This window comes from Arachis duranensis, chromosome 6, assembly GCF_000817695.3.
Source record: "Arachis duranensis cultivar V14167 chromosome 6, aradu.V14167.gnm2.J7QH, whole genome shotgun sequence".
NCBI lineage: Eukaryota > Viridiplantae > Streptophyta > Magnoliopsida > Fabales > Fabaceae > Arachis > Arachis duranensis.
In genome coordinates this window covers 97,684,058-97,698,689 of record NC_029777.3, presented here as the reverse complement: position 1 = coordinate 97,698,689, position 14,632 = coordinate 97,684,058, and the positions used below count along the sequence as shown (strand labels likewise).

The 14,632-nt window shown below is 33.1% G+C and overlaps 2 protein-coding genes across 2 annotated transcripts; one reads left to right on the top strand and one right to left on the bottom strand.

The window, feature by feature from the left end:
* The first annotated feature begins 1,751 nt into the window (after window positions 1-1,751).
* On the top strand, window positions 1,752-3,074 carry LOC107494873 (non-specific lipid-transfer protein 1). Its single transcript, XM_016115912.3, has 2 exons — window positions 1,752-2,180; window positions 2,771-3,074. The coding sequence occupies exons 1-2, from the start codon at window positions 1,807-1,809 to the stop codon at window positions 2,778-2,780; spliced, it is 384 nt and encodes a 127-aa protein (XP_015971398.1). The 5' UTR covers window positions 1,752-1,806; the 3' UTR covers window positions 2,781-3,074.
* A 114-nt stretch (window positions 3,075-3,188) lies between these two features.
* Window positions 3,189-6,721, bottom strand: LOC107494871 (uncharacterized). The gene is made up of 6 exons (XM_016115910.3): window positions 6,577-6,721; window positions 5,883-6,491; window positions 5,313-5,459; window positions 4,813-4,941; window positions 3,866-4,492; window positions 3,189-3,739 (listed from the first exon to the last, which is right to left on the bottom strand). Exons 1-6 carry the CDS (start codon window positions 6,637-6,639, stop codon window positions 3,542-3,544), a joined length of 1,773 nt encoding a protein of 590 aa, XP_015971396.1. The 5' UTR covers window positions 6,640-6,721; the 3' UTR covers window positions 3,189-3,541.
* Window positions 6,722-14,632: the final 7,911 nt, after the last annotated feature.

The window sequence follows — 14,632 nt, the reverse complement described above, 5'->3', positions numbered from 1 at the left end:
ATTTTCTTTTTTTAATTTTATAATTTTTATCATTAAAATAGGAATAGGGGTAGTTTAGGAATAAAACAAAAAAATTTATTAAAAAAGACGATTTTAATACGAAAAAAACCGTTAATGACGATTTTAAATCCAAAAATATAAGAGGGACGATTTCGATTCTGGCACTAAACTTTAGGGACCAAAATCGTACTTACCCCATTTTTAAAAAACAAGATATAAAGTGTTTCAATTTTTTTCCTTTTTTTATATAATTCGAAACCAAATTGTATAGAATAAATTTTCAAATTTAAAGATCTATTTGACACGATAAACTTTTCAAATTAAAAATTTTTACGGTGATACTAATTTGTGTTTCTATTTTTAATTTGTTACATCAATATTTTAGTTTAGAATTTAGATAATATAAGAAAATTTTTAAATTAATATTTTAATAAATATATAACAAATGTATTAAAATAAATATCGAATTAGAATGTGACACATCAGAAATGATAACTTACATGTTACTTTAGAGAGGGTAGGGTAGCATTCACCTTTTAAAAAATATAATGAAAAAACCAAGTGAATAATATTTATTCCACCCAAATCAAATTTCTAATAAAAATACATCAAAATAATTACTTTCTCCTCAAAATTCAAATCCTAAATATATATACCAAATATATTTTAAAAATTATAGTATTTTTTTAGGTTTAATTACTCTATTGGTCCCTATAGTTTCGTGAAATTTTCAATTAGGTTTCTATACTTTTTTTTTTAATTAGGTCCCTGTACTAACTTTTTTTTTTAATTAAGTCCTTTTTAATAGTAATTAACTTAATTTTATAGGGACTCAACTAAAAAAAAGAATTGGTATAAGAACCTAAATAAAAGGAAAAAAAAGTGTAGGGACCCAATTAAAAAAAATTGATACAAGGACTCAATTAAAAAAAAAAAAGGTATAAAAACCTAATTAAAAATTTCGCTAAACTATAGGACCAATAGAATATCTAAACCATTTTTTTTTATCAGTGTATATATGCGGTCCTCAAAAAGATTTTACCAATTTACTAGCATATACTGTTCAATTCATAGATATACTGAGGAGAGAACCATTATACACATTGAAGGATATTATTTTCTTGAGAAACACTTACATACACACATGCATATATACATGTTAAATCTACATAGAATACAGAGAGACATTGATTGTTATAAAAAAAATGAACAAAAGAAAAGAAAACAAGAGAAAGAATTCATCTGATTTCTTCTCTTTCAATATGTATCTCAAGACATATGAAATATGTACGGGAGTAATTATCTATTTCCTTTAGCACCTTCCAATAGTGAGCATAACTTAAATAAGTTTAAATATTCAAGAAAATATGATACTTCAAATCATTTTTTATATATAAGTACTTGTCGTCAATATGTTTTCATTTCTAAGAAAACCGGCCTCCATTTTCTCTCCAATTTCTAACGTAGAATGCGAAACTACGATACAATAATTCACAAAATGATAATTGTTCTTCTCATTTTTAATCAAAATGATAAATAATAAATTTTTTATTTAAATAAAAAAGTCTTATTTTACCATGTGTGTAAAATTATGTCTTAAAAATACTTGAAATTTAATGATGATGAAAGAAAAAAATACTTGAAAGTCACTTGTAGCTTTCAAGCAACTGTAGGTCTTACATACCAGTTGGTCCATATAGTACCCTTTCTCCCGTTATAAATATGATCACAATGCAATGAAAAGCCAAGCCATACACAAAACTATAGTACACACCATTAGATATTTCACTAGAGAGAATATCAACCATGGCTAGCAACAATCTTGTGGTGAGATTGGTATGCTGTGCGATCGTCTGCGCCGCGGCACTGAGTATAATAACCACCGTTCCAAAGGCGGAAGCAGCCGTGTCATGCGGCCAACTCACAAACGAGCTCATGCCATGCTTGTCATACATATTGTATGGGGGGAACACGGTGCCTCAAGGGTGCTGCAATGGGGTTAGGACCGTCTTTAACACCGCTCGGACCACCCCGGACCGGCAAGCCGTATGCAACTGCATTAAAAGCTCCATTGTTGGAGTCCCTTACACTAACTTTAACATTATCAATGCTGCTGCCGTTCCAAAGAAATGTGGTGTCAACATTTCTTACCAGATCAGTCCCAATATTGATTGCAGCAGGTTCACATACATATGTCTATAAACGTTTTTTCCCCTAAGAAAAGTGCTATGTGACATATCTAGAAAATCCAAGAAAAAAAATCAGTCTCCTGTGAAATACATATTAAAAATAAGTTAAACAATATATATTTTTGATAAATACATTATGGTAGCTGATTTTTTGGTGTGGACATGACATTTTTAATACATAATATATTCCTTATGCTTGCCTTGGTGGTGTAGATATTGTGTTCCCATTATTTGCTTTTATGCTCTATATATGTACAAATGCATATATCTCAAACAAGTTTCTAAATTTAGAAAGCTTATATATACTGGGAATTCCCTTTAGGTGGTATAGCAGTAGATGGTGATAGATCCACACCTGCTTTATTCTTCGTTTGTCTCTTCGTACTACTTAAGTTTGTTTTTCACTTTGTTGATTGTTTGGAGCAGCTTATAAAAAACACAATATATTGAAAACAATAGTTTATTATTATTATTATTATTTATGCCGTGAACTGTCTGTTCCTAGTTAATTAGGTACTCTCTGTTAACACCTATTTGCCTATTTTTGTATTATAATATATTTCTCTCTTTTGGTTTCGCAGAGTGCAGTAAGTTTGAAGATAAGTGGAGCAGTAGCTGAAGAGGGATGTTATTACTTAGTAGTAATGTGTGCAAATAATGTCACATGACTTATTATCAATTTAATGACTAGAAAAGTTGCTTCCTTCAAAGCTTTCTACAACTAATGTTCTTGTATGTGTGTCTGCTAGCTTATATCATCGTCTTCTTGTTGTAGCGCAATAATGCGTAGTTCTATTACTTACTAGGAAGGTACTATGAAACAAGAAATGTGTATTAAGCAGCTGTGGTTTGTATAATAAGTTGATAACGATATGTTTCTTTTCATCTTGGTAGTAGTATAGTACATTTCATTTTTTTTTTCTTTTCCTAAAACACAAGGCACCCAGTTATATGAAAAATTACGAATTTTGAATATGAATAAATAATGGTCAGCAGCAATATACATTTTAAATAATATAATTTAATTAAAATACATTGTCGGGTCATTCTTAAAGAATAGGGGAAAATAATATATGATTTGAATTTCAATGGCTATTTTGAAAAGTACATGAGCAATCTACTACGTAGTATACAACCAACAAGAACATAAATAGTCCTAGTTACAATTCATGGTTGCATCTAAAAAGAAACCTACTTACACTACATGTAAATTAGATACCGTTTATTTACCTTGTTAACTAATAATATATACACCGAGCTTCTCAATATTCTATGCTATGCGAAATTACTGTTATATACCTTCAAACCTTAATGGAACAAGATTTAGTTGTAGTGGTCACGATAGCTCAGATTCAATTTGTTTCATAATCCAAAAGATGCCTTTCGAATTCATCAGCAAAGGTACTATAGAGCCTTAACCCTCTGTTCTCTTCTCTCAATCTATCCAGCTCTTTCTTCAACTCAGCGATCTCTTCTTCAAATTGTTTATTTTTCTCCATTACTTGGCCTACTTTCTCTTCTAGCATGACATTTCTCTTTCTTAATTCATCCTGGTATTCAAATAATTATATGATATCTGAGTGTGGATACATACTTATAAGAAAAATTTTATAAAAATGTATGGGACAACAAATTTTTTACGGATTCTGAAAACAAAAAGAAGAATTAAAACTCACCTCAGAAAGGCTCAACTTTTGGGTACTATTTCCCTCATTGAACTTCTGTTCGCTGGTTACTTCATCAATAATGCCTGTACTTGTAGGGGTATCATCAACTATGAGGTTTTCAGGATTCATCTCTTTCTGTCCATGAACTTTACTAGAACAGCTCAAATTTGGAGGTGTGTCCTCTACTATCAGATTTTCCATTTCTTCATATTTTCCATTGTAAGTGTTCGACTTTGGTGTGTCATCAACTATGAGGTTTTCAGGATTCATCTCTTTTTGTCCATGAACTTTACCAGAACAGCACAAATTTGGAGGTGTGTCCTCTACTATCAGAATTTCCATTTCTTCATATTTTCCATTGTAAGTGTTCAACTTTGGTGAGGTATCCTCCACTACCTGGTTTTCAAGATTGATCTCCTGCTCTCGATAATCTGTGTTACAAGTTCTCAAGTTTGGAGGGGTGTCTAGCACTATAAGGTTTGCAAGATTGATCTTCTGCTCTGTGTATTCTCTGTTACTTGTGCTTGACTTTTTGGGATTGTCCTCCACTTCCAGGTTTTCAGGATAATACTCATCCTCCTCTCTATGTACCTTGCTAGAGATACTAAGCTGTGACTCTGAATCTACTTCATGAACCTACCATTGTCAAATTTGCAGTCAATAATAAGAACGAAAAATGATAATCCCACAAAGTATTTAAATATAAGAACTAAACTCCAGAACATTGATCTATTCAAATTTCAAACAAAATGCAGTAATCAGAAAGTTTGAACAAGACTTGACTACCAACACCAAATGCTTTCACTCAAATGTCAGCAGTCTCAATAAAACCAATCATTTTTAAGCCTTCTAACAAATAGAAAGATCAACCTGTGTTTTGTGGCATACACATTGGAATGAAGCAACCTCATATTTGCAAACTTTATGCACAATAAAAACAACGAAGTATAACTCACATTGCTTGACGTGCTTGCCAAAGAGTTTTCTGCACTTTCAAGCTCTGTGCTGTCACTCAGCACCCCAAGTGCTTCTTTGATAATCTCTAATTGCAATTCACTAGAAGTAGGTTGAAGGGTCCAAATTACCTGCAGATACATAGATAAGAAACTACAAAGGAATTAAAAGCATTTTACATTCCTTTTCTGTTTTCACCAAAGTTTTTGAGACTTCAGTGGGACAAACAAATTCAAGGCAACCGTCATAATTCAAAGTTCAAACACCAAATATATTTTCTGCAGATTCCAGTTACACTATACAGTAAACTCAAAGGACTCACTTTTGCCATTTCAATCAATAAATCTTAAAATAACGACTGAATATGTTATAGCATAACATAAAAGTCGCAGTAGCTTTGACAGAAATATGCTTTCTCCATCTTCCATGTTATAGTAGAATACAGAAACCATAGTGAATAAGCTCCACAACCAACAAAGTTGTAAGCAAGCTTTTAGTTTACCTGGTCATCGTTTAGGTCCTTAAACCTTAAACTAAGCTTTTGCCTTTGAATAGGTTTGCTATTGTCCCATCGACATACACGAGGAAAGGTCAAATCATGACCTTGCAACTGTGGCCGTGCTATATCAAAATGCTCAAAAGACCATATCTGTTCACCATAATGGAAACAAAACTTAAAACAACACTCTCTGATGACCAATGACATTTACAGCATACACGCCTTATTCATATATTTCACTTCATACAATGTATACCATAACCTTGGTTAAATTCAATTTAAGTATGAAAAGACAAGCTCAAAAGAGCCACACTATGACAAAAAAAAAAGCACAAAATGTCTGAAAAATGCTAATTCTAAATACGGAGATTATTTTAATTCAAATTAGCAATACCAAAACGAGATCACAATCATAAAAAGATTCAATTCAGTGCAATTTATTGTATGGAATACATTGACATTAATTAATCACATCAATCTTCAAATTTAATGTTACAAAGAACAAATCAACATAAACACAATCTTTAGGCACTCATAAATCTCAGAAAAATTTTGATGATATATCGAACTTACTTGGAGAAATATAAGGCAGCCACCCACATACTGCACATTGTTTTCTTTCCTCTTGTCAAGCCACTGAGCCAAATCCTCAACAACAGCAGCACCCCAAGCAAACTCACAAACCTCATCCAAATCCTCAAGAAACAACAAGTACCGGGAATCCACTTTCCCATTGGAGGAAAGAAAGGTCCCAATTGTGTAAAGCAAGAAGGTCCTCACAAACTCATCACTCATAACTCCCCCAATCGAATCAAGCCTCTCTTCAAGGGACTTCATGTCCACCTTCCTCTTCCCCTTTGTTGCACCATACAACTCTTCCAATTCGGAGAATGGCTCCTCCTCTCTCAACACTACCGGTTTTCCAAACACTCGAAGCCCCAATATCAGAGCAGCATCTAACAATGTCATACGAATTTCACCTGAATCAAGCACAAAAGCTTGCTTCTCGCAGTTCCAAGTTTCCATTAACTCTGTTAGCAACACTTTGCTAAGTGAATGATTGGGGACCGATAACAAGTTCCCGAAACCAGTCTTCAGTATCGCGGATACTTGCTCCTCCGTGAGTTGCTGAACACGCTTGGCGAAAGATGTTAGGGAAAATCGAGTCCTGAAATTCCTAACCTGAAAAAATGGTAAAACATCTAAGGACATGAATTTAGGGCGTAATTGAAGAGGGAATTGGAAATGAAGCTGGAATTGAGATTACCGGCGGTTCCCGAACGTCGTTGACAGCGAGGCCAATGGAAGATAACCTCAGTGATTTCCTCATCGGGGAAGTGGGTTTTCCGGTGACGGTGAAGGTGAAACGGCGCGGAAGAAGTGGGAAATAGAAAGAAGTAACATAAACGTTAAAGTCGGGAGTGTATAGTGTATTGTGTATAGACTGGGTTACTGCAGAGCTGAGAAGCTTATCGAAGAAGACTCTCAAAACATTGATGACGTGTCTCTCATATCAAAATAAAGGCGCCAAAATATTCTTTTTATTTTTATTTTTTATTTTAAAAGTTTTACACTCTTATAACTTATTTTTAGTTATTCTTTAGAAAGAATTTCACCTATACTAGTGTACCTAAATGTACTTTAAATTTGAACCCTATAAATTTGTTGACGGTAGATATTGTGGATGCAACTTTTTTTTTATGTACTTACTTAAAATGAGGACTATTATAAAGTGCGCAAATTTTCTTGTGAATTGTGGTGCGATTGCATGAAGAGTATTTTTTGCTGTTTCTGATGTAGGTTTCCCTTATTTGCAGTTTGGCAATTGATTTTTTGGGTAGTTTATTTTTGTATAGTTAGACTTGCTGAAAATGAGACCTTTAAAACTTCTAATGTTGTGATCATAGTGTTGTAGGGCTGATGGTCTTTGGAAGAATATGAAATAAATCTACAAAGTAGTTTCTGAGATTGACATTGTGCACTAAAATCGTTTTTGAGATTCTAATTACACCAATTACGTCCCTGAGATTAGAAAAATTGCACTATATTAGTTCCTGATCCGTTTTCCATTAACGGCGCGTTGACGTGACTTAATGACGTGGATCTTTGGTGATACGTGTCACCTCATTATTTGGACACGTGTAAATAACAGGATGATGACGTGTCAATTAGCGACACATGGTATGTTGATGTGGATAGTTATGCCACGTGTCACAATGTTATTTTACCATGTGTCAGCTTATGCTATGTATCACAATATTATTTGTCCACGTGTTATTCACTATGTCATTATTACATATGCTCCAAATAATCCCTTACTTTGCATCAAATGACTTATTTTAATCTTTGAAATTGAATATCGTACAACAAATTAGTTCCTTTATCAATTTGTTCTCATTTTTTTTTGTAAATTTAAAACTCTCAATATTTTTTTATTAATTTTAGTTTTATTTTTTATGAGTAAATGCCCAAAATAGTCCCTAAAATTCATACTGCTATTCAATTTAGTCCTCGACTTTTTAAAATGACCAATTAAATCCCTGAAATTCAAAAAAGTGCATCTCCGTTAGTCCCTTACAAAAGTGCCGTTTAAACGTTGATGATGTGGTTCCAGCTGTATGCTGATATGTACCAAACTTGAATTTAATTTAAATTGGTACCTGAAATTGCTTAATAATATCCAAATTAATCCATTTTCAATTATAAAACCCTAATCCCTAAATTATTGTCTTCTCTTCTTCGATTTTTCTACTGTCTTCTTCTCTTCTTCGTCCTCTCCGCTATCTTCCAGTTCATATTCATCCTGAACTACAACATCAGTACACTTACCTAAAAACTATTTTAATTACAAGTTAATGTGGTTGGATTAATTTTAAGTTCAACACAGATTTAAATTATATGTATTCTTGCAGGTTCGTCCATTAAGCTAAAATATATTTTTTACTTTTAAGAAGGTTGATGAGTTTGAAAAACTCTAAATTAAATTAATAATGATCAAACATTATTAACAGCAAAATTATTAATCTAATTTTGATTGATATATTAATTAAATCAATTTTGCTGTGCAAGTTTTATTTGGGCCGGAAAATAAAATATTGCTAGCCCAAATTAAAACTAATAATCAGTCTTGCTACATGTTTCTTATTATGTGGCTGAATTGTTGTATTAATGGGCCAAGCTCAATGTTGTTGCAACCAAGCCCATATTTAATTTTAATGAAAGTTTCCTATGCTTGATCCGAAATCAAATTCATCAGGAAAGCAAATGTTATAAATGGGCCAGTTTTTATTGAACTTCAACATTAAGCCCATATCAAACCAAAGATCCAATGCTTGGTCCGATATATAATAAAAGAAAGCAAATTGGCTCCATGCTTTCTAACGGATTCCATTTCTTGTTAAGAGATTGATTTCAAATTTAATTTGCTAGCATTGGAAACATGAGAGAGAATATGAGTGACTTTGATTAGATGGGTATCAATGAGCTACACCTTGCTCAGTAAAAGGGAAGTGGACATTTTTTTTTTGCATTATCAAAACACATTAGTTAATGTTCAATTTCTCTTTCTTTTCTCTCATCTCTTTCCTTCTTCTCTTTCGGTTATTGTCCAGGAAGCCATGGAAGCTACACCTACTCACCGAAAAGAAGAAGCTGCATGCACCAAGACCATCAACCTAATGATGGCAAGAAAAAAAAAGTATGCTGTGGCTGAGATTATCACCAAAAAGTGGTAACATTTGGTGAGGTAATCTCGGATCCTTCATACTCAAAAAGAAAGAAGGAGATTCGGCCAGCAAGGTGAAGATTCTTGGAGGCATGGCTTGTCTCTGATTCTGCTCAACCACCACAGGAAGTAGCTAGAGTGGCGAAATGATGGAAGAGGCAGAGATTGGAGCAGATGAAGTCATCATCATCATGAAACATCAAGGGCCAGAAATCCATCTTGGAGAGCAAGCCAAGGATGGAGCACCCGGATTGATGAAGTGAGATGACCAAGGAAGAACTAGAGGTACTTGCATGTTGGATTTTGCACGAGTTACCTTTTCTCTCTGTGTAGCCAAACCGGTTTTGTTTTGGAGGAAAAGAAGCTAAGCTCGGTTTTTGTGTTTCAACTGTGAAGGCTTCACTTTTCTATAAAAGGGGTGAATAGTCACGGTTTGATTCAAGGAGAAAATTTGAGAGTGCAAGAACCTGAGCTAACAGATTTCTCTTCTCCTTCAATGTATTCTATTTAGTATTTTTCTATTTAATTTTGTCATGTCTTGAGTCTCATGGAAAAAGGCAAACAGTGAGGTTTGTATGAAAAAGCCATAGTGCGGAAAAAGGCATGCAAAATTAAAAGAAAAAGCCATAGATGTCTTAGAGTTCCTTTGTTCATCTATGTTGTGTTTCATGATTCTGTGGGAATTCCCTTGTAAGTTGGGTTAGCACTTTACAATTTGTAATCTGGATGATTATAGTGAAATTCCATCATTGTTGTGATGGAGACTGGATGTAGGCTGCATTGCACTTAGCAGCTGAACCAGGATATATCTGGGTGTAATCTTCTCTCTCTACTTCTTCATTTCTGTTTCTGCTGCACAGGAGCTAAAATAAAAAATATCTCGTGCCAAGTGACGAGACAAAAGTAAAAAGTCTCGTGACTAGGGACGAGACAAAAACAGAAAAGTCTCCTCAAAGACCAAAAAGTGTAATCAAGAAAAAAGGGGGCTAAGATTCAACCCCCCTTCTCTTAGCCACTGAAACCATCAAAGGTAACCATTGTCATCATCTTCAAGGTCATAACATCACTTTCTAAGTTTGTCATTTTTCAATTAAACTCATGCAAATTTTTTTTGTGAAATGGGTGTTACACAAATAGGTTCTTCACATCCATCAACCCAACAGAAAAAATTACAATGGATTCCATACTGCAAAGTAAAAAATGCAGGTGAATCCAAATTCAAAGTGAAACTATCTTAACATTTTCTTTAAAGCCATAACCTTACCTCATAGTTTGGACAATCATAAAATAGTCTATCAGGATTCTCTGTTGTCGTTGAGTACTTCATCACCATCCGAAGTCTGCAATTATAGAAAACGGTATTCTTACCTCTCCTATCGCACATTCTTTTGCTGCCATGAGGTCTCCCTACAGAGTTAGTTGTTTCTACTTGAGCTACTTTGCCTTCTCTCCCCACAACTTATTATCACTCATGCAGACGAGAAAACAAGTTGAACTGAAAGATAGTGGAGAGGCCAAAGAAGAGAAGAAGATAGCAAAAAGGTCGAAGAAGAGAAGAAGACAGCAGAGAGATTGAAGAAGAGAAGACAATAATTTGGGGATTAGGGTTTTATAATTGAAAATGGACTAATTTGGATATTATTAAGCAATTTCAGGTACCAATTTGAATCAAATTCAAGTTTTGTACACATCAGCATACAGCTGGAATGTCACATCATCAACGTTTAGACGACACTTCTGCAAGGGACTAACGGAGATGCACTTTTTCGAATTTTAAGGATTTAATTGGTCATTTTAAAAAGTCGAGGACTAAATTGAATAGCGATTTAAAATTCAGGGACCATTTTAGACATTTACTCTATTTTTTATTATACAATTTTTTATAATGAATTTTTTAATTAATAATTTTAACTTGTATCATTAGAGCACATGTTAACTAAATCTAAAATTTTATTATTGCCTCTTGTATTTATTTGTATCTGTTTTAATACTGTTCAAGCCATAGTTACAATAAGTGCTTATATTAATTAATAGTGTAATATTGTATAAAAAATTGGATAATTAAAACTAAATTTTTTAAAACATATTATAAAAACACTTGTATTTAAATAACTTATGAAAATATAAAATTAAAATTAGTGTATTTAAAGATATTAAAAATTTTGAATTTATAAAAAAAAGAGAACAAAGTAATAAAGAAACTAATTTGGTGTACGACATTCAATTTTATGGACTAAAATGAATCATTTGATGCAAAGTAAGAGACCAATTTGGTGCATATGTAATGATGACATAATGGATGACACGTGGACAAATAAAATTGTGACACATGGCATAATCCGACACGGGGCAAAATAGTATCGTGACACGTGGCATAACCATCTACATCAGCATATCACGTGTCGCTAATCAATACATCATTATACCGTTACACGTGGCCAAACCATGAGGTGACACGTGTCACCAAAGGTCCACATCATCAAGCCACGTCAGCATGCCGTTAACGAAAAATGGGTCAGGAACTAATATGGTGCAATTTTTCCAATCTCAAGGACGTAATTGGTACAATTGGAATCTCAAAGACGATTTTGGTGCAAGACGTCAATTTCAAAGACTACTTTAAAAATTTACTCGAAAAATGTGGGTTAGTAGTTTTGGTGTAACTATAATTTTTTTTTTGGTTATATTATGAGCGGGGCAAAATGATTCGACACATAACAAATAGAAGTGTTAATATTAGAGGACCAAATTTTTAACTTGTAATTACTCTTAATTTTTTTTAAATTACAATATGTATTTTTAACTTTAAATTTTTTGTACTCTGTTTGTTGTTATAGTTTTATTAAATTTTTAATTAAATTTTTATAATTTAAAAATTTATAATTGAATTTTTATATTAGATAAAAAAATTATAAATTATAAATTAGGTTTCTTCAAGCTATTTTTTGTAAATTTTATTTTTTGTATTTGATGTAAAATCCATTATGAAATATTATAAAAGTAAATATTATAGTATTTTATGTTTTTTTGCTAAAAAATAACTAGTAAAAATCTAATTGCAAATTTTCGTTTAACATAAAAATCCAATCATAAATTTTTAAACAATATGAATTTTATTAAAACTTTAATAAATTTACAAGAACTAATAAAATAATTAATCTTATTATAATTAATTTATTAGTATCTATAAAATTATGTTTGAAAAAATAAAATTTGATAAATTTATACACGTACGAGACCCCATTGGGTTGAGGGAAGAATCGAAGATTCGCTGGTCTTGGTGATGACGTGATTGGATCTCTGAAGTGGTAGAGGATAATACCTATAAAGACATTCTGACACTTAAGTTAGAGTGGATCTGAGAGGTATGAATTAGGGTTAGAAGTGCGTATTGTACCTGAGGGAGTTTTATTTCTCTGTATATAGTTTGTCTTATTATCTTGTCTTATCTATTTAGCTAAGATAGATGTATTTGAATTTAAATGTTAGTTATTAATTTTCGAATTTTCTTATCTTTTTTGGCTGTTAGGATGACTTATGGACTTAGCAACCGGATCGTCATTGGGCTGTTTGGCCCCAAGCACCAGATCCGGAACAATACCAAAATTATGTTTAGTAATTAATAAACATAAAAAACCAAACTTAAAAATAAATAACAATTTGAGGTCTACTACACATACAAGTCTTTTTGCCTTATAAGTCTTACAAGTCCAATAAAACACATGCATTACACTTAATTAACGCATTACACACTTCCACATTCAAGAGTAAATAAAACGCACGTTATTCAACAACTTCCTATTTTCAAAGCGCGCTACTCACCATGCATTATGAACGGCTCTTCTTCTTCTTACTCCATGAAAACAATTTTCTTGCCAAATTTGAAAATAATGGAACTTTAGAAATACACCCAAACGATTACAGAAATACATCCTAACGATTACAGAAATACACCCAAAGAATTACAGAAATACACCCAAACGGTTACAGGAATTCACTCAAACGATTATAGAAATACACCCAAAGGATTACAGAAATACACCCAAAGGATTACAAAAATACACCCAAAATTCGTTGAAATACACCTTATGCATATTTTAGAACTCTTTCTCTTTCTCCTCCTCATCTTCTGCTGCTTCTTCTTCTTCAAAAACGATTTCAGAGCTTGATGTAAAAAAAAATAGAAATCGAGAATAACGAAGAAAGAAAACAGAGAGAAAAGCACGTAAATGAAGAAGAAGAACAGAAAGAGAAAGAAGAACGTGCAACAAGAAGAAGAAGAAGGAGAAAGAGAAGACAAGAAACGAAAGAAAAGAAGAAGAGGAAGAGAAAGAAGAACGTGCAAGAAGAAGAAGAACGAGAAAGAGAAAGTAAGAAACGAAAGAAAAGAGGAAGAAGAAGAGGAAGAGGAAGAAGAACGTGTAGCAAGAAGAAGAAGAAGGAGAAAGAGAAGGCAATAAACGAAAGAAAAGAAGAAGAAGAAGAAGAGGAAGAGGAAGAAGAAGAAGAACGTAGACCTTGCATCGCGTTTTTGGGGTTTATTCGTTAATTAACTTGTAAAGCATATAAGCCCTAATGACTTGTATGCAGAGCTTTTCTCTAACAATTTAATAATCATATATACATAAAGATTTTGAGGATTTTGGGGGACCATTGCCCATGCTGACCCCATGGTTTCGCGACTACGGACTCTAAACTCATCAACTAACATAAAGAAGCTTAGCACACTCTCTCTTGGATATGTAGGCAAAGGAATCAATGACATGCAAAGTGGAAACTGGGTAATGGACACTGACTTTGTGTGGATATGGCTCATATTTTGTGTTCGATGCTTCTTCATGGTCCGGGTGAATAGTCTTTCATGACCTGTATAAAAGAAGAAACTAGACGCAGATCTTTATTAGTGTGAATTGTTGAAGGTTGTTGTGTAGTAGGGGGTTGTTCTTCCACCCAAAATTTTCTAAAGGTGAATCATTTAAAAGTTGGGCAAATATATTGTGACGGAAAATTATTCCAACAAAAAAAAATACAATTTTTTTTCAACTAAATTAGAGGATCTAATAATGAACCGGGTTGCATCTTGAAAGGCCCATCAAGTCGACCGTTGAGTCCAACAATCAGTAATCAACCACTTACCTGGTGCAGTGGAGGCCTAGCACGGATGGCATACTTATATGCCTCTTGCAAGCTGCACCTGGATTCAAATCCCAGCTGAGGCTGGATGTTGTTTAAAAAACCTATAATATTTATATAGTGTGTGTGAGTGTGTTGGGTGAGTGTGTGAAATATGAGTGTAATGTCTAAAATTAAGTACTGTCCAATTCACTTGACCAAAAAAAAAAAACCACTTACCTGGCTGGCTCAGTTCTACACCTATCTTATAGGCACACAGGCTGCCAAAAGAACTACCCTCAGCCATCTTTTTCATGTACTTCCTTTTACTTTTTTGACATTGCACATAACACAACAGGACAAAATTCATTCTGGTTACTGATTCGTACTTAGTTCACTAAGATACCAATAAAATGGCTGGTGCACTTGAAAGTTTTTCTATTCACTTTGAACATGATAATTTTGTGGGTCTTGCATACTTTTCCTC

What these genes read in the sequence shown, in the direction of transcription:
- LOC107494873 (XM_016115912.3), top strand. Translation starts at nt 1,807, where the DNA reads ATGGCTAGCAACAATCTTGTGGTGAGATTGGTATGCTGTGCGATCGTC.
- LOC107494871 (XM_016115910.3), bottom strand. Translation starts at nt 6,639, where the DNA reads ATGAGGAAATCACTGAGGTTATCTTCCATTGGCCTCGCTGTCAACGAC. An exon ending in ACGACGTTCGGGAACCGCCG is followed by an intron (nt 6,492 to 6,576) that starts GTAATCTCAATT and finishes CCATTTTTTCAG; the next exon opens with GTTAGGAATTTCAGGACTCG. An exon ending in AAAAGTTGAGCCTTTCTGAG is followed by an intron (nt 3,740 to 3,865) that starts GTGAGTTTTAAT and finishes TTTGAATACCAG; the next exon opens with GATGAATTAAGAAAGAGAAA.